The sequence below is a fragment of the Heteronotia binoei genome, chromosome 15 (assembly GCF_032191835.1).
Source record: "Heteronotia binoei isolate CCM8104 ecotype False Entrance Well chromosome 15, APGP_CSIRO_Hbin_v1, whole genome shotgun sequence".
Lineage (NCBI taxonomy): Eukaryota > Metazoa > Chordata > Lepidosauria > Squamata > Gekkonidae > Heteronotia > Heteronotia binoei.
The window spans coordinates 4810085-4836901 of record NC_083237.1 but is presented as its reverse complement, the minus strand read 5'-3'; the positions used below and the strand labels follow the sequence as shown (position 1 = coordinate 4836901).

At 48.6% G+C, this 26817-nt stretch overlaps 1 protein-coding gene across 2 annotated transcripts in view; it reads left to right on the top strand.

Annotated features, from left to right (window-relative positions):
• The first annotated feature begins 6519 nt into the window (after window positions 1–6519).
• Window positions 6520–26817, top strand: part of LOC132584882 (hydroperoxide isomerase ALOXE3-like) — a 32059-nt gene continuing 11761 nt past the window's right edge. For both annotated transcript variants that reach the window (XM_060256842.1, XM_060256843.1), the window contains exons 1-8: window positions 6520–6726; window positions 7681–7885; window positions 11515–11599; window positions 18703–18825; window positions 20172–20275; window positions 21594–21766; window positions 25343–25486; window positions 25640–25843. In XM_060256842.1, the coding sequence (XP_060112825.1) occupies window positions 6580–6726; window positions 7681–7885; window positions 11515–11599; window positions 18703–18825; window positions 20172–20275; window positions 21594–21766; window positions 25343–25486; window positions 25640–25843 (1185 nt within the window). In that variant the 5' untranslated portion in view covers window positions 6520–6579. The remainder of the gene's footprint in view (window positions 6727–7680; window positions 7886–11514; window positions 11600–18702; window positions 18826–20171; window positions 20276–21593; window positions 21767–25342; window positions 25487–25639; window positions 25844–26817) is intronic.

Sequence of the window (26817 nt, the reverse complement as noted above, 5' to 3'; positions counted from 1 at the left end):
GCACATATAAACGGGGACTACGAATGAAAGGCAGCACACCGTGAAAGCAATCCTTCAAACCATGAAACCAATCGATATCAAATTATAAGTGTATTATTCCAATTCCAATAATTACTAAATAAATATATACAGCATCTCTCTAACTGTATACGAAATACAAAATTCACATCGACGAATCCAAAATACAAAACTCGCATCAACATATCCACCGTACTGAGAAACTATCAACTAATACATAGAAATGCGTTACACAAATAAATGACAGTAGTCCTCTATTCTGACAAATCCTTTATTATTACTATTATTATTATTATTATTATTATTATTATTATTATTATTATTTGTTTATTTATATTCCGCTCATTCCCCCGTAGGGGCTCAGGGCGGAGTACAACATAAATAATAAAATCACAGCAGCATAATAATAAAAAAAAACAATTACAATATTCAATCCAGCAGAACGATATGATAAGATAGTCCAGCAGGACGATACGATAGGATGGTGTAGCAGGACAGTATAGCAAATCAGCACAGTAGGACAGTACAGTAGGGGAAGCCAACCGATCTAATGGATAGACGTCTGCCACCTCACCTGAAGACCTGGCGGAACAGCTCCGTTTTACAGGCTCTACAAAAGGGGCCCGGATCTCTACCGGGAGCTGATTCCACCAGGCTGGACCTGACCCTGGTAGAGGCAAGATAGGCATCTCTTGGGTCAGGGACGATTTCTCAACATGGTGGAGATGTTGGTGTGAATTTTGTATTTTGGATACATTGATTTTGTATTCCACGTACAGGTTGGGAGATATATATTTATTTAGTAATGACTGCAATTGAAATAATACACATATAATTGTTTGATATCTCTTAGTTTAATAGTTTGTTTTCACAGTGTGCTGCCTTTAATCCACGGATTTTTAAAGCTGTTCATGGACAGAAAAGAGAGCAAGGATTTAATGAAACTGGAGGTCCCTTTAACCCCCTTCTTTCTGCTCCCCATCGCTCAGTTGTTTCAGGGTTTCTTGAGCAGTACTAGGGAGCAGTCCCACCCCCCAATGGCCAAGTAAGTTGACCTGGCAACCCTATCTATCCCTCACGTTGTTTGCTCACTTGGACCTTCCGGGTTTATTACAGTCAAAAGACCAGCAAGGTTAAAAAACAGATGGGATTGCGATATGAATTGCTGGGGTATCCTTGCAACCACTCCCTGACTCCTGGTTTCCGCAGCTCTCCTCTTCTTCATTACGGTCCTTTCGGAATGGAAGGGAAGTCTCAGTGGTCAGCAGAGTTGGACTTCTTATCCCAGCTGTTGGCCGGGAAATCTAAAGAAGAAGCAAAAAAAATATTGGATGAAATTCTATGCCTGGTTGAATAACCAAGACTTTTAAGATTATCTGATGTGAACTTATTTTTTCTTCTTTCCCCCCCTGTATTTTATACCTTTACTGGAATTGTCAAAATTACTAGATAATTTTAACAAAAGGTGTATACTATAAAATTTGAAAATGGGTTCTGTGCAGTTGAGACAAAATAATAGGGGATAATTTATGTACATATGAACATATGAAGCTGCCTTATACTGAATCAGACCCTTGGTCCATCAAAGTCAGTATTGTCTACTCAGACTGGCAGCGGCTCTCCAGGGTCTCAAGCTGAGGTTTTTCACACCTATTTGCATGGACCCTTTTTTTTTTTTTTGGAGATGCCAGGGATTAAACCTGGGACCTCCTGCTTACCAAGCAGACGCTCTACCACTGAGCCACCATCCCTCCCCATACCAAGGAACACAGAAAAGTCTACGAGCATTCCCAAATGGCAAACCTTAAGGAGAGTATAACCCCATCCAGAACAATCCCATACCAACATTACCCCCACCCCCAGTCAACAATACAGAACTTATTGTAGAATTAAGCTTTTTTTGAAAGTATTCCTATGCAAAATATTACCGGAATGTATTGTGTTTCTTATTTCCCTATTCCCCGTCCCTGTCTTTGCTTGAAACTAATAAAACTTTTTGAAAATCGGGAAGTCTCAGCGGTGGTTTAGCCAAGGGACTAACAGAGAACCTCCATGTACACAGGAAGCCTATCTTTTATTACCAGACAGGCAGATGAAGATCCAGAGATTATCCTCCATTTGCATGCGTTGCCTCTGAGCTGCCCGGGGGCATCTGTTTGGCTCTCGCCGTCTCCTCCATACCGGCAAGACGTGTTCTTGCAAATCATGTGGTGCACTTATCTCTCAAGAAACGTTGAGAAATCGTCTCCCTCAGACCCAGCGATGAATAAGGGTTTGGGAAAATGAGGGGAGTGAGGCAACCGCAGGAAGGATACGGAGTGCTCCCATGTGCCAGCTCAGTTTTACGAAATGGGAATGTGTGGGAGAAGGTGGGGCCGGGGAGTGCTCTAATTGGGAGCTGTCAGTCTCTCTCTGGCCGTTGGAAGCTGGCTGGGGTTTTACCCAAGCCAGCTCTTTGGAACACCAAACAGAGGCACAGAAAGGAGCCAGCTTCACCTCTGGAGGAGCTTCCCTTTCTGCATATCAGCTGCTTCTGTTTCCCAGCAGTACAAGCAGGCGTGGAATTCTAGCAGGGACTCCTTTGCATATTAGGCCACACACCCCTGATGTAGCCAAACCTCCAAGAACTTACAAAAAAAGAGCCTTGTAAGCTCTTGGAGGATTGGCTACATCAGGGGTGTGTGGCCTAATATGCAAAGGAGCTCCTGCTAGAATTCCACCCCTGAGTACAAGAGATAGTGTCAAGCAAGGGTCCCTGACGTGGTGTCCCTGGGTACTTTTTTCTGGGGCTCACCAAGTGAGAAGAAGAAGATGATGATATTGGATTTATATCCCACCCTATACACTGAATCTCAGAATATCAGAGCAGTCACAATCTTCTTTACCTTCCCGCCCACAACAGACACCCTGTGAGGTGGGTGGGGCTGAGAGAGCTCTCACGGAAGCTGCCCTTTCAAGGACAACTCCTACAAGAGTTATGGCTGACCCAAGGCCATACTAGCAGCGGCAAGTGGAGGAGTGGGGAATCAAACCGGGTTCTCCCAGATAAGAGTCTGTGTACTTAACCACTACACCAAACTAGCTGGAAGGAGGGAAGGAGAGAGGAAGGGAGGGAAGGGAGGGAGGGAAGAAGGGAGGAGGGAGGGGGAGGGAAGGAGGAGGGAGGGAGGGAGGGAGGGAGGGAGGGAGGGAGGAAGGAAGGAAGGAAGGAAGGAAGGAAGGAAGGAAGGAAGGAAGGAAGGAAGGAAGGAAGGAAGGAAGGAAGGAAGGAAGGAAGGAAAAAATAGATGGGGAGGGAGAGGTAGGAAGAAAGCAACTTTAAATGGATGCCCTTTGCCTGCTGGCTGGCTTGGAGGAATGCTTTAAAGAGAGGAATGCCTTCTCCAAGCCAGCCAATGGAGCAGTGGGGGCTTTGAAAGCCACACAAGATGTGGCCCCACCCGTGGCCTACAGCATCCCTGACACCTATTTGTCCAGCCCCTGCTGAAAGCTTGTCAGTGAGGTGGGGCTTGCCACCTCCCTCGGGAGCTGATTCCACCGTCGGACAACTCGGCCTGTAAAATAGTTTTTCCAAATATTCCGCCGGCCCTTTCCCATCCTTAATTCCGTCCCTCCTGCAGCAGGGCCTGCTGCTTTGTGTCAGAATTCTGGACCTGTGCCCACCGGCTCAAAAGGGTTGGGAACTCCTGGTGTAAATGAAGAACAAAGGTTAACACCCTCGGCTAAAGCCACAGTTAAATATTGCATTTCCCCCACATGGATTCTGGCGGCGTTCCCTCAGCTGCACAGAGTGTTCGAGCAGCACTTTATATCTGGGAGTGTCTCCGATTGAAAGGCTTCCTCTTGGGATGGTGTGTCTGTGTCTTTAAGGCTGAACGGGGGTGGAGGGAGCAGGCAGAACAACATGGCTGTGAGTAGAGATGCCAATCCCCAGGTGGGAGCAGGCCCTCCCTCGCTTCAGAGTCATCAGAAACCAGGGGGGGAGGGGAAGGGAAATGTCTGCTGGACACTTCATTATTCCCTATAGAGATCAATTCCCATAGGGTATAATGGAGAATTGACCTGGGAGTATCTGGAGCTCTGGATGGGGCTGTTTTTTGAGGTAGAGGCAGCAAATTTTCAGCATAGCATCTGATGACTCTCCTCAAAATGCTCTCAAAAGTTTCAAAACGATTGGGCCAGAGGGTCTAATACTATGAGCCCCATAAAAGGTGCCCCTATCCTTCATTGTTTCTAATGTAGGGAAGGCATTTAAAAGGTGTGTGGTTCCTTTAAAGGTGATGTCCAGAACTCTCTTTGGAGTTCAATTGTGCTTGTCACAACTTTGCTTATGGCAGAACCCCCAATGTCTCCTGACTTCACCCCAAAGTCTCCTGGCTCCACCCCCCCAAAGTCTCCTGGCTCCACCCCCAAAGTCCCCAGATATTTCTTGAATTGGATTTGGCAACCCTATGATGAGCTGCAATATCAGAAGAACTCTAGCCCCACCTAGAGTTTGGCAGCCATACTAGGGACACAGAGTGGGTGGTGTTACAGAAGTGCTGTGACATCACATCCGTTAGAGTTATGTGTCACACTGATGCCATGTCATCGCTTCCACCCCCCCCCCCGGAAGTGATGTCATAACATAGCCACAATGCTGATTCTTGTACCATTCCCCTCCGACCGGATGGGCAGTGGGGGGCTGTGCTATAAGGCTGCAAGGTCTATGTTGGATTATACCGGGAGACTTTGGGGGTGGAACCAGAAGAGGGCAGGTTTGGGGAGGGGACGGGCCTCAGCATGGTACGGTGCCCTAGAGTCCGCCCTTCAAAACAGCCATTTTCTCCAGGGGAGCTGATCTCTGTCAGCCGGAGATCAGCTGTGAAAGCGGGAGATCCCCAGGCCCCACCTGGAGACTGGCAACCCAACAGTGTTACCTCAAAGCTGAGTTAGTGTGAGCTAGCTTCCAGCTTTTTTAGCCTCCAGCATACACATTTTTGTCTTTGCTCAGGACAAATGGCCCCAGAGCAGACTAATAATAATAATAATAATAGCGTTTGTAGAATCTTTCGGGCTCAAGTGCCGTGTTCTACTGGAGAAAGTTTTTCTTCCAGACGTTTCGTTCTCAGCTGCGGAGAACATCCTCAGTGGCGTTGCACAGCAGCCAAGAAGGTCAGAACGCCTGCTCCGGCTGCAACGCCACTGAGGATGTTCTCCGCAGCTGAGAACGAAACGTCTGGAAGAAAAACTTTCTCGAGTAGAACACGGCACTTGAGCCCGAAAGATTCTACAAACCCTAATGATGATGCCAGCCGTGAAACCCTGAAATCTTTAATGATAATAGCTTTTATTTATACCCCGCCCTCCCCGCCTAGGCAGGCTCAGGGCGGCTAACAAGACATGGTAAACCATGATACAAATAAACAGAATACAATAATTAATAATTTAAACAGTAAAACCAATAAAACAGTATAACACTATAGTACAATCAGAATATGTGCAAGATGGCTCGGTGTTATTGATATTATCAGGAGTTCCGTCTTAAAAAGCTAATTGGAAGAGGGCAGTTTTGCAGGCCCTACGGAACTGGTTAAGAACTGCAGACTGACTTCTGCACCAGTGGCTCACGAAAGAGAATTTTCGCGCACAAGACTCCACAGCTCAGAGGGATCATTGGGGGGGTGTGGTGGTCAAGGGTTGTCCCCTGGAGATCTTCCCACTACAATGGAAAGCCTGGGAAACTAACTCCCCAGAATGCCACACACTCCAAAATTGCTCCAGTTTTTTTTTTTTAAGGGTTATATTAGCTTTGGCTTTCTGCATCTAAGAATTCAAATAATTCAACCTCCTTTCTTCCAGCAATCAAAAGTTTTCAGATGATAGAACGATGCAGCTGACAACCCTTTAATGGCTCGAACTGGGCCAGCTGAGGTAATAACAGGGCCAAACCCTGCCTAATGACAGAGCTGGCCCTTCTAATGTCGCTTCTGGAAGATTCTTTGACTCCGTTTCAAGCCACCGTACCGGTCCAAGGAAGGTCACCTAGTGCATCACGGAAACGTGGGGATTTCTTCCATACGGAATTAGCCAACCGACCGAGACGTTGTGGTTGGTTCACCCATTGGATAATTTCCTGTGGGGAACTCTGCGCCCCAGTTGCGGACTCCCACAGCAAAGCTCTTCAATCAAGGTGGAGTCATCACGATTTGTCACGGGCGGAATGATTTCCTTGCCTTTCCCACAACAAACGCTGACAAGAAGCCGTAGGTATTAGGAACAGAACGCTTCGTTACAACATTCCAGCGTATAATCTCAACTGGAAAGGTCCCCTCCATCACGTGACCCAGCCTTCCTGCCTGCTTCTCACTCCACAGGTGGAGGCTCAAGGTGTGGGAGGAAGGAGGAGGTTTTATGCGCCCTTCTTGATTACACTCTTTGTTTCTGGGTGCCTCACCCCTCCAAGGCGGGGCACAGAGCAAAACTGGCTAGGCCTCTCCAGCTTAAAAGCTTCCAGCAGAAACTGGAGGACAGAAACTCTTCTGGTTCGGGGCAGCAGCCGCCTCTCTTCCTACAGCCGTCATGGCCACCTACAAAATCCGCGTGGCCACGGGCGACTACCTGTGTGGGGGGACCATGGACTCCGTTGCCATCACTTTGGTGGGAATTCGGGGGGAAAGTCCCAAGTTCCGGTTGGATAGACCCGGCAAGGATTTTTCGCCTGGGGAGGTAAGTGCTTTAGATTTTGCAAATAGGTGGTGAGGGGTTAAAGGTAGGGCTTGGTTTATAACTGCAAAATTCAGAGGATGGCCATGTTAGACTGCAGTAGATTTGAGTCCAGGGGCACCCCAGAGACCAACAACATTCTGGGGGTATGCACCTTGCATCAGATCCAGCTTGGTGTAGTGGTTAAGTGTGTGGACTCTTATCTGGGAGAACCGGGTTTGATTCCCCACTCCTCCACTTGCACCTGCTGGAATGGCCTCAGGTCACCCATAGCTCTTGTAGGAGTTGTCCTTGAAAGGGCAGCTGCTGTGAGAGTCCTCTCAGCCCCACTCATCTCACAGGGTGTCTGTAGTGGGGGGGAAGAAAAAAGAGATTGTGAGCTGCTCTGAGCCTCTGAGAGTCTCTGAGATCCAGTTTGGTGTAGTGGTTAAATGTGTGGACTCTTATCTGGGAGAACCGGGTTTGATTCTCCACTCCTCCACTTGCACCTGCTGGAATGGCCTCGGGCCAGCCATAGCTCTTGTAGGAGTTGTCCTTGAAAGGGCAGCTGCTGTATGAGCTCTCTCAGCCCCACCGACCTCACAGGATGTCTGTTGTGGCAGGGGCGGGGGGAGGTAAAGGAGATTGTGAGCCACTCTGAGACTCAGAGTATAGGGTGGGATATAAATCCAATATCACCAACATCATCCTTTTGTCAGGTCATAATTGCAAAATTTTCCTATTTTGATTCATCCCTGTCTCCTCCACGCTAAGTTGGAGGAACAAATGGAAACTCGTGATAGCCCAATCCAATAGGAAGACCAAACAGGCCATCTGCTACATCACTCAGATTCAACAGTGGGTACCAAATTAACTCAGCCTAGTAACGGTGGGCTAACATAATAAGAACCAATAAGAAATTTGGACAGGTGATTGCTCTAAACCTGCCCCTCCCCACCTTTCTTCCCACCCCCCAAGGTAGATGAATATGTGGTTCAAACTGAGCACCACCTGGGATCCATCCTGCTCATCCGGCTGCACAAGGAACGCTACAGCATCTTCCCACACACCAACTGGAACTGCAGCTTCGTAGAAGTGCTAGGACCCAGGGAAGAAGTTTACCGTTTCCCCTGCTACCAATGGATTGTGGGATACACAACCCTGGAGCTCAGAGAAGGAACAGGTGAGAACTGTTGCTCAGTAGTAGAGCATCTGCACGCCATGCAAAAGGTCCTGGATTAAATCCCTGACATCTCCAGTTGAAAGGACCACAGATAGTAGGTGATGTGAAAGATCTCTGCTGGAGATCATGGAGAGCCACTGCTAGTCTAAATAGACAATACTGGCTTCAATGGACCTGTGGAATGATTTAGTATAAGGCAGCTTCAGGCAAGAGATTTGGCTCAGTGGTAGAGCATCTGCTTGGCATGCAGAAGGTCCCAGGTTCAGTCCCCGGCATCTCTGACTAAAAAGGGTCCAAGCAGGAGGTGATGGGAAGACCTCCACTGGAGACCCTGGAGATCTACTGCTAGTCTGAGTAGACAACACTGACTTTGATGGACCAATGGCCTGGTTTAGTATAAGGCAGCTTCAGGCAAGAGACTGTGGCCCAGGTGGTAGAGCATCCACTTGACATGCAGAAGGTCCCAGGTTCAGCCCCTAGAATCTCCAGTTAAAGGATCAGTAGCAATGTTGGCTCAGACCAGTGGTCCATCTAATTCAGGATTCAGTTTTATATAGTGGCCAATCAGATACCTGGAAAAGGCTTACTCACCAGACATAGATGCCAGAGCTTCCTTCTGCTATTGTATGCCCAGTACTGGTACTGAGACCTTTACTGCCCCTAAAATCGTAGGATCGTAGAATCACAGAGTTGGAAGGAGCCTCCAGGGTCATCAAAGCATGGTTTCCTTTAAGTCATTAAAGTCACCACATTTTAAGAAGGACATAGACAAGCTGGAATGGGTCCAGAGAAGGGCAACAGAGATGGTGAGGAGTCTTGAGACCAAGTCCTATGAAGAAAGGTTGAAGGGGCTGGGCATGTTTAGCCTGGAGAGGAGGCAGCTGAGAGGTGATAGGATCGCCATCTTCCAGTACTTGAAGGGCTGTCCTATAGAGGATGGTGTGGAATTGTTTTCTGTGACCCTGGAAGGTAGGACCAGAACCAGTGGGTTGAAATTAAATCAGAAGAGTTTCCAGCTTAACAATAGGAAGAACTTCCTGACAGTAGAACAGGCTTCCTCCTTGGGAGGTGGTGGGCTCTCCTTCCTTGGAGGTTTTTAAACAGAGGCTAGATGGCCATCTGACAGCAATGAAGATCCTGTGAATTTAGTGGGAGGTGTTTGTGAGTTTCCTGCATTGTGCAGGAAGTTGGACTAGATGACCCTGGAGGTCCCTTCCAACTCTATGATTCTTTGGGAGGTGGTGGGCTCTCCTTCCTTGGAGATTTTCAAACAGAGGCTAGATGGCCATCTGGCAGCAGTGCTGAACCTGTGAATTTAGGGGGAGCTATTTGTGAATTTCCTGCATTGTGCAGGGGGCTGGACTAGATCTCCCTGGGGGTCCCTTCCAGCTCTAGAATTCAAGGATTCAGTGATTCTAAGAACAATGGCCACTGATTCGTATGGCTAGGTCTCCCTCTACAGCCTCCAACATTGACGCTCCTATTATCCACCACCACTCAACGGGGGGTGGGGGGGGGGGAATAGGAGCAATTCAACATTACACCAATACCATGATGTCACTTATAATTTAACTCTATGGTTAAACCATAGATTTTTGGGTGAGTCCTAGAGTGTCATGGCAACAGTTCACGTTGGAAATGACATTGGCATAATGCCAATCAGGTATGTCTTTGCTCCCTCCAATCTCCCACACTAGGCTAGCAAGTAGAGCTCCCAGGTCCCATCATCGCTCCAGTGGGGGGATTGGAGGGATGTTCCGGGGCATGGGCAGGGACGTTGCATGACATCCGGAAGTGATGTCATCATGTTGGCATCACGGGTTGACGCTCTGGTTTTGGGGTGAAATTCTATGGTAAATTCACCCTCAAACCATAAAGTTTTGCCCCAAAACCAGAGTGGTGATGTCCCTGTTTGGGTGCAGGGTTTCCCCTGCCAGCCATCTGGGACATGGTAGGGAGAAGCCCCCAAAACCAGGGGATCCTCCACCTAGACCTGGGGACTGGCAACCCTACTGGCAACATTGCCATAGACAGCTCCTCTATGAGTGTCTGATCCCCTTCTAAAGCCAGCTGAACCAATGGTTGTTGCCAGGGGTGGAATTCTAGCAGGAGCTCCTTTGAATATTAGGCCACACACCCCTGATGTAGGCAATCCTCCAAGAGCTTACAAAAAAGAGCCTTGTAAGCTCTTGAAAGATTGGCTACATCAGGGTGTGTGGTCTAATATGCAAAGGAGCTCCTGCTAGAATTCCAAGCTCTTGGAAGATTGGCTACATCAGGGGTGTGGGGCCTTATATACAAAGGAGCTCTTGCTAGAATTCCAAGCTCTTGGAGGATTGGCTACATCGGGGTGTGTGGCCTAATATGCAAAGGAGCTCCTGCTAGAATTCCAAGCTCTTGGAAGATTGGCTACATCAGGGGTGTGGGGCCTAATATGCAAAGGAGCTCCTGCTAGAATTCCAAGCTCTTAGAGGATTGGCTACATCAGGGGTGTGTGGCCTAATATGTAAAGGAGCTCCTGCTAGAATTCCAAGCTCTTGGAAGATTGGCTACATCAGGGGTGTGGGGCGTAATATGCAAAGGAGCTCCTGCTAGAATTCCAAGCTCTTGGAAGATTGGCTACATCAGGGGTGTGGGGCCTAATATGCAAAGGAGCTCCTGCTAGAATTCCAAGTTCTTGGAAGACTGGATACATCAGGGGTGTGGGGCCTAATATGCAAAGGAGCTCCTGCTAGAATTCCAAGCTCTTGGAAGATTGGCTACATCAGGGGTGTGGGGCCTAACATGCAAAGGAGCCCCTGCTAGAATTCCAAGGTCTTGGAGGATTGGCTACATCAGGGGTGTGTGGTCTAATATGTAAAGGAGCTCCTGCTAGAATTCCAAGCTCTTGGAGGATTGGCTACATCAGGGTGTGTGGCCTAATATGCAAAGGAGCCCCTGCTAGAATTCCAAGCTCTTGGAGGATTGGCTACATCAGGGGTGTGGGGCCTAATATGCCAAGGAGCCCCTGCTAGAATTCCAAGCTCTTGGAGGATTGGCTACATCAGGGGTGTGGGGCCTAATATGCAAAGGAGCTCCTGCTAGAATTCCACCCTTGCCCACAAGTGATGGACAGTTGGGCCAGATTCTTCAGGTATGGGGCTGTGGCTCAGTAGTAGAGCTTCCTCTAGACTTGAAGAAGATCCTGAGTTCCAGTCTCCAGAAAAAAGGATCAGTTAAGTGTCAATGCGAATGTCTTCCGCCTAAGACCTTGGAAAGCTGCTTCCAGTCTGAGTAGACAAATACTAACCAACTTGGTGGACCAGCGGTCTGATTCAGCATGGCGCCATCATATGTGTTCATGTGTGTGATGCGGGAGGGAAACCATGCCTTTTCTAAGACTGTGCTGAGCTACACGCGGTGGAATTCTAACAGGAGCTCCTTTGCATATTAGGCCACACACCCCTTGATGTAGCCAATCCTCCAAGAGCTTACAAAAAAGAGCCTTGTAAGCTCTTGGAGGATTGGCTACGTCAGGAGTGTGTGGCTTAATATGCAAAGGAGCTCCTGCTAGCATTCCACCCCCGGTTGTCGCGATATTCCAGGTTCTTCCTGACAGCCTCTCATTGCCTTTCCTGGCTTTCTTCCAGCCAAAACCATCCGCGAGGATGCCAACAACCAGCTGCTTCTACGGCACCGGAAAGAGGAGCTCAGGGCCAAGCGGCAGGCCTACAGGTAGGTAAAGGATCAAAGAGGCACCGCAAAGAGCATGGGCCTTCCCCTGTTGCTCAAAGGTGACTCATGCCTGTGTGTGTTCCTGATTGCTCTGACCTGGCTGGTCAGATCTCAGAAGCTAAGCCAAGCAGGTCCTGGTTAGTTCTTGGAATGGAAACCACCACAGAAGACCTGGGCTGCTAAACAGAGGCAAGCAATGGCAAACCACCTCTGCTCATACTTTGGCCACCCAATGAGAAGGGAGCACTCCCTGGAGAAGACTCTCGAGAGTCCCTCGGACTGCAAGAAGATCCAATCAGCCAGTCCTAAGGGAAATCAACCCAGACTGTTCCCTGGAAGGTCAGATGCTGAAGCTGGAACTCAAATACTTTGGCCACCAAATGAGAAGGGAGCACTCCCTGGAGAAGACTCTCGAGAGTCCCTCGGACTGCAAGAAGATCCAATCAGCCAGTCCTAAGGGAAATCAACCCAGACTGTTCCCCGGAAGGTCAGATGCTGAAGCTGAAGCTCAAAGACTTTGGCCACCAAATGAGAAGGGAGCACTCCCTGGAGAAGACTCTCGAGAGTCCCTCGGACTGCAAGAAGATCCAATCAGCCAGTCCTAAGGGAAATCAACCCAGACTGTTCCCTGGAAGGTCAGATGCTGAAGCTGAAGCTCAAAGACTTTGGCCACCAAATGAGAAGGGAGCACTCCCTGGAGAAGACTCTCGAGAGTCCCTCGGACTGCAAGAAGATTCAACCAGTCAGTCCTAAGGGAAATCAACCCAGACTGTTCCCTGGAAGGTCAGATGCTGAAGCTGAAGCTCAAAGACTTTGGCCACCCAATGAGAAGGGAGCACTCTCTGGAGAAGACTCTCGAGAGTCCCTTGGACTGCAAGAAGATCCAATCAGCCAGTCCTAAGGGAAATCAACCCAGACTGTTCCCCGGAAGGTCAGATGCTGAAGCTGAAGCTCAAAGACTTTGGCCACCCAATGAGAAGGGAGCACTCCCTGGAGAAGTCGCTTGGACTGCAAGAAGATCCGATCAGTCAGTCCTAAGGGAAACCAACCCAGACTGTTCCCTGGAAGGTCAGATGCTGAAGCTGAAGCTCAAAGACTTTGGCCACCAAATGAGAAGGGAGCACTCCCTGGAGAAGACTCTTGAGAGTCCCTTGGACTGCAAGAAGATCCAATCAGTCAGTCCTAAGGGAAATCAGCCCAGACTGTTCCCTGGAAGGTCAGATGCTGAAGCTGAAGCTCAAATACTTTGGCCACCAAATGAGAAGAGATCCCTCCCTGGAGAAGACTCTCGAGAGTCCCTTGGACTGCAAGAAGATCCAACCAGTCAGTCCTAAGGGAAATCAACCCAGACTGTTCCCCGGAAGGTCAGATGCTGAAGCTGAAGCTCAAAGACTTTGGCCACCCAATGAGAAGGGAGCACTCCCTGGAGAAGTCGCTTGGACTGCAAGAAGATCTGATCAGTCAGTCCTAAGGGAAATCAACCCAGACTGTTCCCTGGAAGGTCAGATGCTGAAGCTCAAATACTTTGGCCACCTAATGAGAAGGGAGCCCTCCCTGGGGAAGACCCTGATGCTGGGGAAGACAGAAGGCCAAAGAAGAAAGGGACGGCAAAAGAGGAGATGGCTGGACAGCGTTACTGATGTCACAAACACGAATTTGAGTAGACTTTGGAAGATGGTGGAAGACAGGAGGGCCTGGTGTGACGCGATCCATGGGGCTGCGAAGAGTCGAACTCGACTGTGTGCAACTGAACAACAACAAATTCTTGATCTGGCTCAGAGCCATGTCAGGAAGGGGGATTTAATCCTTCATCTCCTTCACAGTTTTGCTGGACTCCCCCATGTTTTTAATCAGCATTTTAACCGGGGGGGGGTAGGTGGGGAGAGATGTGCCCTTTAAAAATCAGAACCTCTTTTTTGACATGCTAATAAACAGGGGTGGAATTCTAGCGGGAGCTCCTTTGCATATTAGGCCAGTCACCCCTGATGTAGCCAATCCTCTAAAAGTTTACAAGATTCTTTTTTGTAAGCTCTTAAAGCAGCGATGGCCAAAGGTAGCTCTCCAGATATTTTTTGCTTACAACTCCCAGCATGGCCAATGACTGGGGCTGATGGGAGCTGTAGGCAGAAAACATCTGGAGAGCTATTGTTGGCCACCCCTGTCTTAGAGGATAGGCTGCATCAGGGTGTATAGCCTAATATGCAAAGGAGCTCCTGCTGGAATTCCACCCCTGCTAATAAAGAGTATCTGGTTAGGATTAGTGTAAGTGGTGTGTGGGGTGTTGAAGGATTAACTCCTCATCTTCTCCCATGTAGCCCCAATCAGAATCACTGCCTGTGCACACAATTTATCATTTGTGGGTGGATGGAAATGTATTATTTCCAGAGCTTCTTTTGTTTATTTGTTTGTTTAAGTCATTTTTATTCCACCGTTCTCCCCAATGGAGATACAAAGTGGCTTACTTCTTTCTCATCCCCTCATAAGAGCATAGGAGATGTTCTTCTCCTTCTCCTTCTCCTTCTCCTCCCCCTCCTCCTCCTCCTCCTCCTCCTTCTTCTTCTTCTTCTTCTTCGGAGATGCCATGTTGGACCAGCCAATGGCCAAAAAACCCCAAATGCCATCTGGAGGTCCATCAGTGGGGCCAGAACTCCAGAAGTCCTCCCACTGTGTCCCTCCCCCAAGGCACCAAGAATACTGAGCATCACTACTCCAGACATAAGAACAGAAGAGAAGCCATGTTGAATCAGGCCAATGGCCCATCCAGTCCAACACTCTGTGTCACATAAGAACATAAGAGAAGCCATGTTGGATCAGGCCAACAGCCCATCCAGTCCAACACTCTGTGTCACATAAGAACAGAAGAGAAGCCATGTTGGATCAGGCCAATGGCCCATCCAGTCCAACACTCTGTGTCACATAAGGACATAAGAGTAGCCATGTTGGATCAGGCCAGTGGCCCATCCAGTCCAACACCCTGTGTCACATAAGAACATAAGAGAAGCCATGTTGGATCTGGCCAAAGGCCCATCCAGTCCAACACTCTGTCACATAAGAACAGAAGAGAAGCCATGTTGGATCAGGCCAGTGGCCCATCCAGTCCAACACTCTGTCACATAAGAACATAAGAGAAGCCATGTTGGATCAGGCCAATGGCCCATCCAGCCCAACACTCTGTGTCACATAAGAGAAGCCATGTTGGATCAGGCCAATGGCCCATCCAGTCCAACACTCTGTGTCACATAAGAACATAAGAGAAGCCATGTTGGATCAGGCCAATGGCCCATCCAGTCCAACACTCTGTGTCACATAAGAACATAAGAGAAGCCATGTTGGATCAGGCCAATGGCCCATCCAGTCCAACACTCTGTGTCACACATTGGCCAAAAAACCAGGTGCCATCAGGAGTTCCACCAGCAGGACCAGCACACTAGAAGCCCTCCCACTGTTGCCCCTCCATTTTATCCTCACACCAACCCTGTGAGGTAGGTTATGCCGTCAGTGTGCCTAGCCCAAAGGCACCCAGTGACCTTCCTTGGCAGAGTGGAGATTCGAACCTGGGCCTCCCAGATCCTAGTCTGATGCTCTAAGCAGTACACCACTGTGGCTTTCTGCCCTGATGGGGCTTTTATTCACACAGGGCAGAACTTTACTAAGTGGATGGCTTCCCTCCTTAGGCCTCTGGGTTGGTTGTCCGATGCTTCAGAGAGCCTCAGACCACCCCACCATTTCGTCTCCCAAATCTCCATCTCAGTTCTTCTTCTCCGCTCAGCGAACCAAAACTTGTGTGAATTTTCCCCTTCAAGGTGCCATCTTTTTATGTTCTGTCGTATGTGTACAAATGGCATAAAACCAAATGGGAACAGTTATATGGCCAGCAAAAGAGAGCATTGCTTCACACAAGGGGTTGACCTGCGGAACTCCGTGCTAGATGTGGTGATGACCACCAGCTTAGGCGGATTTAAAAATGGGTTGAACAGCTTGATAGAGGATAAGCCAAACATTGGCTGTGAGGCATGAGGAAAACCAAATGGAGCCTCCTCAATGGCAGAATGCATCTGACTGGCAGACGCTGGCAGCAATCGGCGGGTGAGGTTGGTTGCCTTGCCAATGGGCCCTGCTTACGAGCTTCTGCGTAGCACCCAACTGGTCATTGTGGGAAACAGTATGCGAGATTGGCTGGGCCATGGATCCCATTTCAAGAAATTTTTATTTTTAAAGATAAGAGAAAGGGAAAAGGGGAAAAGGGGAAAAGGAAATAGAAAAGTAATGATACAACTATTATTAAAGATAGAATACATTGCGCATGTTGCCATATCATTTATATAAAAGAAAGTTTCATCATATTATTACACTCTTAACCTCTCATCACAATAGACATCTAGAATTATATTGTAAGTTCCCATTTAAGTTATCAGTTAAGCTTAAATTTCAAGCATATCAATTGGAGAATTTTAACCGCGATTCACACCAAAGCAGTTTAAGAGTCTAACCATACATATAACTTCTCCCAATATTCTCTTACTTCTTCCTTGGATTTCCCAGCAAGCAATAGCCATAAGTAGTCCATCTCTGCTCCTTCCAGTATTTTACCGATCAGTTTCTGCTTTGTAGGTATCTCTTGAAGCTTCCATTTCTGAGCAAACAAAATCCTTTGTGCAGTATGAATATGTGTCCTTAAATGTCTTGTCTCTTTTATATAATCACTGGGATACATGTTCAACAAAAACAAAAACAGTTCTGGCTTAAGTGGAATCTGTATCTTCAACATTTTTTTTTTTTTTTGCAATAGTTCATGTGCCATCTTCCAATAGTCTTTCGCCTTCTCCCAAGTCCACCGCATGTGATAAAACGATCCCACCTGTTTTGTACATTTCCAGCATTTATTAGACATGTCAGAATACATTTTAGAAAGTTTTTGAGGAGTTACATACCACCTATAAAACATCTCATACACATTTTCTTTAAAAGATACTGATTTGGTTAGTTTAATATTAGATTGAACATGAACGTATGAACATATGAAGCTGCCTTATACTGAATCAGACCCCCCCTTGGTCCATCAAAGTCAGTATTGTCTACTCAGACTGGCAGTGGCTCTCCAGGGTCCCAAGCTGAGGTTTTTCACGCCTACTTGCCTGGACCCTTTTTAGTTGGAGATGCCGGGGATTGAACCTGGAACCTTCTGCTTACCAGGCAGATGCTCTACCACTGAGTGACCGTCCCTCCCTTACATTCCTGGTGAACATCTGAACATATGAAGCTGCCTTATGCTGAATCAGACACTGGTCCATCAAAGTCAGTATAGTCTACTCAGACTGGTAGCGGCTCTCCAGGGTCTCAAGCGGAGGTTTTTCGTGCCTACTTGCCTTTTAGTGGAAGATACCGGGGATTGAACCTGGGACCTTCTGCTTACCAAGAAGATGCTCTACCCCTGAGCCAGCATCCCTCCCCTTGTCAGTCCTGTCTACTCGGACTGACAGCGGCTCTCCAGGGTCTCAAGCTGAGGTTTTTCACACTTATTTGCCTGGACCCTTTTTAGTTGGAGATGCCGGGGATTGAACCTGGGACCTTCTGCTTACCAAGCAGATGCTCTACCACTGAGCCACCGTCCCTCCCCTAGATTTCCATAGGGTCTCCCATTCATCTAACATAATAGTGCGGCTGGACCATAGATCCCATCCAGCCTGGCTACTCTGTTCATATCTCCTAATGTTCATAATTCCTAAAGTTCATTGCCAAACAAAGGTTGCTCTCACTCCATCATTCATCCTCCAAGAGTCCAATAGGCCCTGTAAGAAGAGCCCTGTAAGCTCTTGAAGAACTGGGTACATCAGGAGGGTGCGGCTTAATATGCAAAGGAGTTCCTGCTACAAAAAAAAAGCCCTGGACTTTAATAAGGCATAATACTGTAGAATCCACCATCCAAACTGGCCGATTTCTCCAAGGGAAGTGAACTCTGTTGCCTGGCGGTCAGTATTAATAGCAGGAGATCTGTAGCCACCATGTGGCATATTGGCATACCTAGGGGAGCGGCTGGCAGAGTCAAATAGGAACCCCCTTTGTCTGCCTGGTGAATGGGTGTTCTTCGTTATGAATGAATCCTGCCACATTTGAAACCACATAGTGTATTCATTATGCTAATATTCTGCATAGCAAAATATCCCAAATAATCTGCTGAAAGCATCTAGTATTATGCTTAGGATGGGCTGCTGTTTATCCGGCAACCTCTCATCTATAGAGCTGGTGGTTTTAGCAGAACAAGAGAAAAAAAGAGAAGAAGAAGAAGAAGAAGAAGAAGAAGAAGAAGAAGAAGAAGAAGAAGAAGAAGAAGAAGAAGAAGAAGAAGAAGAAGATGATGATATTGGATTTATATCCCACCCTATACTCTGAATCTCAGAGTCTCAGAGCGGCTCACAATCTCCTTTATCTTCCTCCCCCACAACAGACACCCTGTGAGGTGGGTGGGGCTGAGAGGGCTCTCCCAGAATCTTCCTTTCAAGGACAACTCCTACGAAAGCTATGGCTGACCCAAGGCCATTCCAGCAGCTGAAAATGAAGGAGTGGGGAATCAAACCCGGTTATCCCAGATAAGAGAGCTCTGGCTGACCCAAGGCCATTCCAGCAGGTGCAAGTGGAGGAGTGGGGAATCAAACCCGGTTCTCCCAGATAAGAGAGCTATGGCTGACCCAAGGCCATTCCAGCAGGTGCAAGTGGAGGAGTGGGGAATCAAACTCCACTCCTCCCAGATAAGAGTCTGCACACTTCACTACTACACCAAACTGGCTCTCACAATCTCCTTTATCTTCCTCCCCCACAACAGACACTCTGTGAGGTGGGTGGGGCTGAGAGGGCTCTCACAGCAGCTGCCCTTTCAAGGACAACCTCTGCCAGAGCTATGGCTGCCCCAGGGCCATTCCAGAAACTGCAAGTGAAGGAGTGGGGAATTAAACCCGGTTATCCCAGATAATAGTCCACGCACTTAACCACCACTACATCAAACTGGCTCTCAGAGGGAGTTGGGTGGGGGTATATTTTAATATTCTAGGGGCTTTTTGTTCAGGCTGACGGGTCTTCTGAGGACTCTGCTGTCCTATTTGCTGCAGATATAAAGAATTCCAGCCAGGCTGGCCGAAGTGTTTGGACGTGGACACTGTCGATCAACTAAACCTCAATGACCAATATTCCAGCACAAAGACCAGCACCTTAGAGGTGAATTTGGCAGCCGGGTAAGTCCCAGTAGAGGAGGGAAGGGTGTGGGTGGGTGGATGGGGAGTCATCCCCAGAACCGGCCCAAGAGCGTGTGGTGCCCCACTCAAGAGCCCCCTGCCACTGCCCCCCACAGTGCTGCAATGCAGCTCTGCACACTGTCACCCTCCCAATGGCACCCACTCCTTCTCTTCCCGTCGTCTCCCCCACATGCATTCACACCGCTCTGAGCCTGGGCCTGTTGGCCGCAATGTGGCATGCATCTTCTCTTCCAAATGATGCACTGGAGAAAGCTTGGCTCCCCCTTCCACTCCCTGAAGCCTTCTCCAGCACGTCCTTCTGAAGAGAAGACGCATGCCGCATCGCAGCTGGCAGGTCCCAGGAGCGGCGCACTGTGATTGCGCAGGGGGTAGGTGAAGGGAAAGGAGGGGCAGGCGGGGGCAGGGGGTGGGTGGTGGGGGCGTTGGGCAGGTGGGCAGAGGAGGCAAGCAAACTAGGCTCTTGCCTGGAGCATTGGGAGGGGGGGATCCCAATTTGGCGCACCCACCCTTCCAGCGCCCTAGGCAACCACCAAGTTTGCCTAGTGGTCGAGCCAGCCCTGGTCATTCCTAACAAAGTTTCTCACCACAACTGCAATTCTCGAGCTTCACAACTCACAGCTCTGAATTTGGGATGTTCCAAGACGCCCTTTTTGTTTTGTTGTCCTATTTCCGTGTCCGCCATTTTTGACCCTGACGCTCTTGGTTTCGTCGAGGTTGTTGCATGATACCATTTGCACGCTATATGCCACCTGTGTTCGACCGACACGCACAAAAATGCTAAACGCTGTATATACGTAACAGAGCTAAGCGAACAGTGATGAAATAAAGATTTATGGTTCTATTTGCAGGAGAGGGGAGGGAAAGCTGCAACCGGCGGAGATTTTCGAGTTAGGCTGGGGAATTTGGGCGGCATTCCTCTTCGGAATGTGCATCGAAATTCCAACCCACTCAGGTCTTTGAGAGTGAGGTCAACTGAACCTTGCACTGTTTACAAGCTCTGAGAAGGCCAAGTCAGAGAGCCAGTCTGGATTGGCTGGAAGAAAACTCTGGACGGGACAACTAGGGATAACTTCTTCCATGACAGTCTTGGCCTGATGGGGGCTGGTGTGACTTTCACAGCAAGATGGCAGACAGGCATTCAACAGGTGAAACGTTCCCTCTTGCGCAACCATCCAAAGGGAAGCTTTACCTGCTGAACGGCTGCCAGGGGTGTGATTCTTAAAGGTGAAAGAGCCCTGCTGGTTTAAAAAAAAAAGAAAAGAAAAGGTGCCAACCCTGTTCTCCTGCTTTCAGTATATCGTTTTCACTTCCTCTCTTGCTGTCAGACAAGTTGAGCTGAAACTGAAAGGGCTGCTGGACTGCAAGAAGTCTTGGAACAAACTCGATGACGTCCGAAGAGCCTTTTGGTTCTACCGATCGCCTGCATCAGGTAAGTGACCCACCTCTTCAGGTACTCTTATTTTCCGTCCCTGTCCATAAGACTGGACATTCTCAAGACTCAACTGAATTCTTAATTCAGGCCTTTTTTTTTTTAACAGGAGAGCCCAGGAACACAGTTCCGGCTGGCAAGGCATCAGGGGGTGTGGCCTAATAGGCAAATGAGGTCCCGCTGGACTTTTTCTACAGAAAAAGCCCTGTGTGAAACATTGGTGACGTCAGGAGCAGTGTTCCCTCTCAGCTGAGTTAGTGTGAGCCAGCTCACCGTTTTTTAGCCTCCGGCTCACACATTTTTGTCTTAGCTCACAAAAAATGGCTCCCGAGCAAACTAATTTATGCAGGAGCTCACGACTTTAATGCTGGTAGCTCACAAAGTAGAATTTCTCCTCACAAGACTCCACAGCTTAGAGGGAACGTGGGTCGGGAGGTGTGGCCTAATACGCAGACGAGTTCCTGCTGGGGTTTTTTTTTCTATTAAAAAAAGCCCTGAGTGAATTCATCCAGAATGGTTCCCCCATCCACCCCTGCTCTCTGCTTCTGTGCTCACAGTCCTCAATGTGGACTAGAAACTCTGTTACATATCTCAAAAGGCATACATCAAAGGGAGGTGTGTCCAGTGTTGTGCTGTTTTTGAGCAACCACCATTGCAAGCGCCAAAAGATGATTAACTAACACAAGGTGATTTCGTGTTGACTTTTTTTTTCACTTCATTCTTTGGGGTTTTTTAAAAGTCCACTTGCAGAAAACTATACCACCAACGTGGCCCTGAATATTAATCCCAACATAAAGTCCAAAGTGGCGGTGGGGGTGTTGTGGAGGGGATAATGCTGCAAGACAGTTAGTTGCCTTTATTTATTTATTCTATGACTTATATCCCGCCCTTCCCATAAAATGGCTCAGGGCGGCTCACAACAAACGATAAAACAATAAACAGAGTGCAAAGTTATTACATTTTAAAAAGTCAAAGCGTTTAAAACCTAAAAACCTTAAAATCTTAACGTTAAAACTATACAGTATATTTCACTAAAGTCTGATAAGCTACATTTATTTAGTCAGGCGTAGGCTAACCGGAAGAGGCTTGTCTTACAGGCCCTGCGGAACTGAGTAAGATCCCGCAGGGCCCTCACCTCTTCCGGCAGCTGGTTCCACCATGTGGGGGCCATTGTAGAAAAGGCCCTGTCTCTGGTTGTCTTGAGACGGACTTCTTTGGGCCCGGGGATGGTGAGAATCATGTCCACCAAGCCTGTCTCTCTCCTCCAAAACCTGAGGGGGAAACTTGTTATCTTGCAAGGACATCTCTGTGTCCTCAGAATATGTCAGCAGGCACTGGGATGAAGATGCTTTCTTTGGCTACCAGTACCTCAATGGAGTCAACCCAGTATTCATCCGGAAGTGCACGGAGATTCCAGCCAAGTTCCCCGTCACTCAGGAGATGGTAGCAAAGTCCTTAGAGAAGCACACAACCCTCGACAAAGAACTGGAGGTAAGGAGACATGCACACGTAAACGCAGTCAAGCTGCACGATGGGCAACTGTTCTATTTGGTTCTTTTAAAAAGGTGACTCTCTTCTGCGTTTCTTCCTCACAACAGCCCTGGGAGGTAGGTTAGGCTGAGGGGAAAGTGATACCCAGGGAGCTCTGTGGGCTAAACAGGATATGAAGCTATTTAAAATGCAGTTTGGGGTTGTATCAACAGAAGTTTAGTGTCCAGATCACGTGATGTGATGGTATCGCTTTACTCTGGTCTGGTAAGACCTCACCTGGAGTCTTGTGTTCAGTTTTAGGCACCACATTTTAAGAAGGATCTAGACAAGCTGGAATGGGTCCAGAGGAGGGCGATGAAGATGGTGAGGGGTCTGGGGACCAAGTCCTATGAGGAAAGGTTGAAGGAGCTGGGGATGTTTAGCCTGGAGAGGAGGCGGCTAAGAGGTGATAGGATCACCATCTACAAGTACTTGAAGGGCTGTCCTAGGAGGGTGTGGAATTGTTTTCTGTGGCCCCAGAAGGTAGGACCAGAACCAATGGGTTGAAATTAAATCAGAAGAATTTCCGGCTCAACATTAGGAAGTTAGAGTGGTTCCTCAGTGGAACAAGCTTCCTCCTTGGGAGGTGGTGGGCTCTCCTGCCTTGGAGGTTTTTAAACAGAGGCTAGATGGTTATCTGACAGCAATGAAGATCCTGTGGATTTAGGGGGAGGTGTTTGTGAGTTTCCTGCATTGTGCAGGGGGTTGGACTAGATGACCCTAGAGATCCCTTCCAACTCTTGGATTCTATGAAATGGGATTAGAGAGATTCTCATTAGGGTTGCCAGTCCCCAGTTGGGGGAAGGGGATCTCCTAGTTTGGAGGCTCTCCCCCCGCTTCAGGGTCATCAGAAAGGGGGGGGAGGGAATGTCTACTGGTCACTCCATTATTCCCTATGGAGACCGATTCCCATAGGGTATAATGGAAAATTGATCCACGGGTACCTGGGGCTCCGGGGAGGCTGTTTTTTCAGATAGAGGCACCAAAATTGCAGCATATCATTTGATGCCTATCCTTAAAAGACCCTCCAAGTTTCACAAAGTTTGGACTAGGGGGTCCAATTCTGTGAGCCCCGAAAGAAGATGCCCCTATCCTTCATTATTTCCAATGAAGGGAAGGCATTTGAAAGGCATGAAGTCCCTTTAAATGTGATGGCCAGAACTCCCTTTGGAGTTCTATTACGCTTGTCACGACCTTGCTCCCGACTCCACCCCAAACACCGTCCCCCCAATCAGTCTACTCCACTCTTGAGAACTTTGCAGGATCTCTTCCATCAGTTACATACTCATGACTTTAGTTCTGATGTTATTTGGGCAGAACTTATACTCGTTCTTATAGTTTAAGCACAACTTTTTTAAAAAGCAGAAACACACAGGAATGCAGGGTGTGGCCTAATATGCAAATGAGTTCCTGCTGAGCCTTTGCTACAATAAATCCCTGTGTGAAACAATGGCGTCATCAGGGGGTGTGGCCTCGTATGAAATTTTTATTTATTTACTTTAGTATATTTCTATTCCGCCCTTTCCCCGTAGGGCTTAGGGAGGAGTACAGCATATGATAAAACAATAAGTACAATAAGAACATTTTAATGAGTTCCTGCTGGACTTTTCCTACAATAAATCCTTGTGTGAATAATGGGGATGTCAGGGGGTGTGGCCTAATATGCAAATGAGTTCCTGTTGGGCTTTTTTGCCAAAAAAGGCCCCGCATTTAACCCTGTGTGGGCAGATTGATGCTTCGCCTCACATGAAGAAGAAGAATTGCAGATTTATACCCCGCCCTTCTCTCTGAATCAGAGACTCAGAGCAACTTACAATCTCCTTTATCTTCCTCCCCCACAACAAACACCCTGTGAGGTGGGTGGGGCTGAGAGGGCTCTCACAGCAGCTGCCCTTTCAAGGACAACCTCTGCCAGAGCTATGGCTGACCCAAGGCTATTCCAGCAGGTGCAAGTGGAGGAGTGGGGAATCAAACCCAGTTCTCCCAGATAAGAGTCCGCACACTTAACCACTACACCAAACTGGCTCTCTTTTAAGCTGAGTTCCGTGACTCTGGTCATGAACGAAGCTAAACCTGAAGCAAATCAGGGTGATAAAATTATAACAATGTACAGAAAACAAAAAATGGAAGGCATGTTATTTACACAAAATACATGTGGAGCTCTTTCCCATATCCAGTTATCAATGTGGAAGCTGTGAGTGTTTATCTCAAATACCTATCCAGCCCCAAACAATTAATCTCCTACCCCCGCCCACAACTTTCACAAGGAGCATTTGGTTAGATCGCTCCCCAAAAGTCCTCAAGCCAGGGCTTTTTTTTTGGAACAGGAACTCTTTTGCATATTAGGCCACACACCCCCTGATGTAGCCAATCCTCCTGGAGCTTACAGGGCTGTTAGTGAGGGGCCTGCTGTAAGCTCTTGGAGGATTGGCTACATCGGGGGTGTGACCAAATAGGCCAGGGGTGGCCAACGGTAGCTCTCCAGATGTTTTTTTGCCTATAACTCCCATCAGCCCCAGCCATAAGAGAAGCAATTGAGAAGCAAAGGCCCCAGCCATAAGAGAAGCAAAGGCCCATCCAGTCCAACACTCTGTGTCACATAAGGACATAAGAGAAGCCATGTTGGATCAGGCCAATGGCCCATCCAGTCCAACATTCTGTGTCACATAAGAACATAAGAGAAGCCATGTTGGATTAGGTGAATGGCCCATCCAATCCAACACTCTGTGTCACAAAAGAACATAAGAGAAGCCATGTTAGATCAGGCCTAGGGCCCATCCAGTCACTCTGCGTCACATAAAAACATAAGAGAAGCCATGTTGGATCAGGCCAGTGGCCCATCCAGTCCAACACTCTGAGTCACATAAGAGAAGCCATGTTGGATCAGGCCAATGGCCCATCCAGTCCTACACTCTGGGTCACATAAGAACATAAGAGAAGCCATGTTGGATCAAGCCAGTGGCCCATCCAGTCCAACACTCTGTGTCACATAAGAGAAGCCATGTTGGATCAGGCCAGTGGCCCATCCAGTCCAACACTCTGGGTCACATAAGAACATAAGAGAAGCCATGTTGGATCAGGCCAGTGGCCCCTCCAGTCCAACACTCTGTGTCACATAAGAACATAAGAGAAGCCATGTTGGATCAGGCCAGTGGCCCATCCAGTCCTACACTCTGTGTCACATAAGAACATAAGAGAAGCCATGTTGGATCAGGCCAGTGGCCCATCCAGTCCAACACTCTGGGTCACATAAGAACACAAGAGAAGCCAGGTTGGATCAGGCCAGTGGCCCCTCCAGTCCAACACTCTGTCACATAAGAACATAAGAGAAGCCCTGTTGGATCAGGCCAGTGGCCCATCCAGTCCAACACTCTGTGTCACATAAGAACATAAGAGAAGCCATGTTGGATCAGGCCAAAGGCCCATCCAGTCCAAAACTCACACAGTGGCCAAAAAACCCAGGTGCCATTGGCCTGATCCAACATGGCTTCTCTTATTCAATTTTATATTTATGTCCTCGCTTTATGTTCAAAACAGAAAGGCAACCTGTTCCTTATCGACTGCCAGATTCTGGAAGGCACCCCAGCCACGAAACTGAACGGACGCCGTCAGCACATTGCCGCCCCCATCTGCCTCTTGCGTCTCAATCCTTGGGGGGAACTTGTCCCTATCGCCATCCAGGTAACCCCTTTCCCGAGATTAACAGTGACTCCGATTGTGCCGGAAGGAGGACAGAAGCGTTGCCTATTTTCTGCTTCCCCATGTTTTCAGAACACGCAGCGTAGCGCAGCCAAGAAGGGCCTCAGCAATTCTTTCCCCTTGTTTCCCCTCCAGCTGACTCAGCAACCCGGACCGGAGAGCCCCATCTTCTTACCCAGCGACTCCGAGTGGGACTGGGGCCTGGCGAAGTTTTGGGTGCGGAACGCCACCTTCCACATCCATGAGGTCCTCACCCACTTGCTTTACACGCACCTGATGGCCGAAGTCTTCACGTTGGCCACCATCCGACACCTGCCCATGTGCCATCCCCTGTACAAGGTGTGTGCCAACTCCCACTTGGAAAATCCCTGGAGATTTGGGGATGGAGCCTACGGAGGCTGGGGTTTGGAAAGGGAAGGACCTCAGCAGGCTCTGCCAAAAAGTCCGCCCTGCAACACAGTCATTTCCTCCAGGGAAACTGGTCTTTATAGGCTGGAGATCAATTGTCATCTCTGGAGATTTCCAGACTCCACCGGGAAGCTGGCACCCTAAGTGGACTGCAGGAGGAAAAAAACAGGGGGCGTTTTCGCACTGACCTTCAAGTGGCGCGACCACCCTCTTCACACCGGAGGATCTGCCCGGATTTCGCACAAGAAGCGCCGGCGCACCCAAAAGAGCCGGCTACTTCCGTCGCGAAACCCGCTCAAACGTTTTCCTGCTTCTTGGCGGTTTCCGTTTGAGCGGGTTTCGCGACGGAAGTAGCCGGCTCTTTTGGGTGCGCCGGCGCTTCTTGTGCAAAATCCGGGCAGATCCTCCGGTGTGAAGAGGGTGGTCGCGCTACTTGAAGGTCAGTGCGAAAACGCCCAGGGACAGAAACATTTGCAGTCCCAAGAGAGGGGCAGGGTTTTAGAGATGGGGTAGAGGTGCAGAATCTTTCCTCGGGAGCATTGGGCACAGGGAGTTCAGATGTCTTTCTGATGCACTTGGGATTGTGTTCTGCCATTCTGATAATCGTCCATAAAACATCTCCCAAAGCCGCCAAGAATGAGACAGAGTTGCCGGCTCCAGGCTGGGAAATTCCTGGAGATTTTGGGGTGGAGTCTGGGTTGGGTGGGGTTTAGGGATGGGAGGGGCCTCAGTGAGGAATAATGCCCTAGAGTCTACCCTCTAAAGCAGGCATTGGGGGAAGGACAGTGGCTCAGTGGCAGAGCATCTGCCTGGTAAGCAGAAGGTCCCAGGTTCAATCCCCGGCATCTCCAACTAAAAAGGGTCCAGGCAGTAGGTGATGGAGATGGAGGGATGGTGGCTCAGTG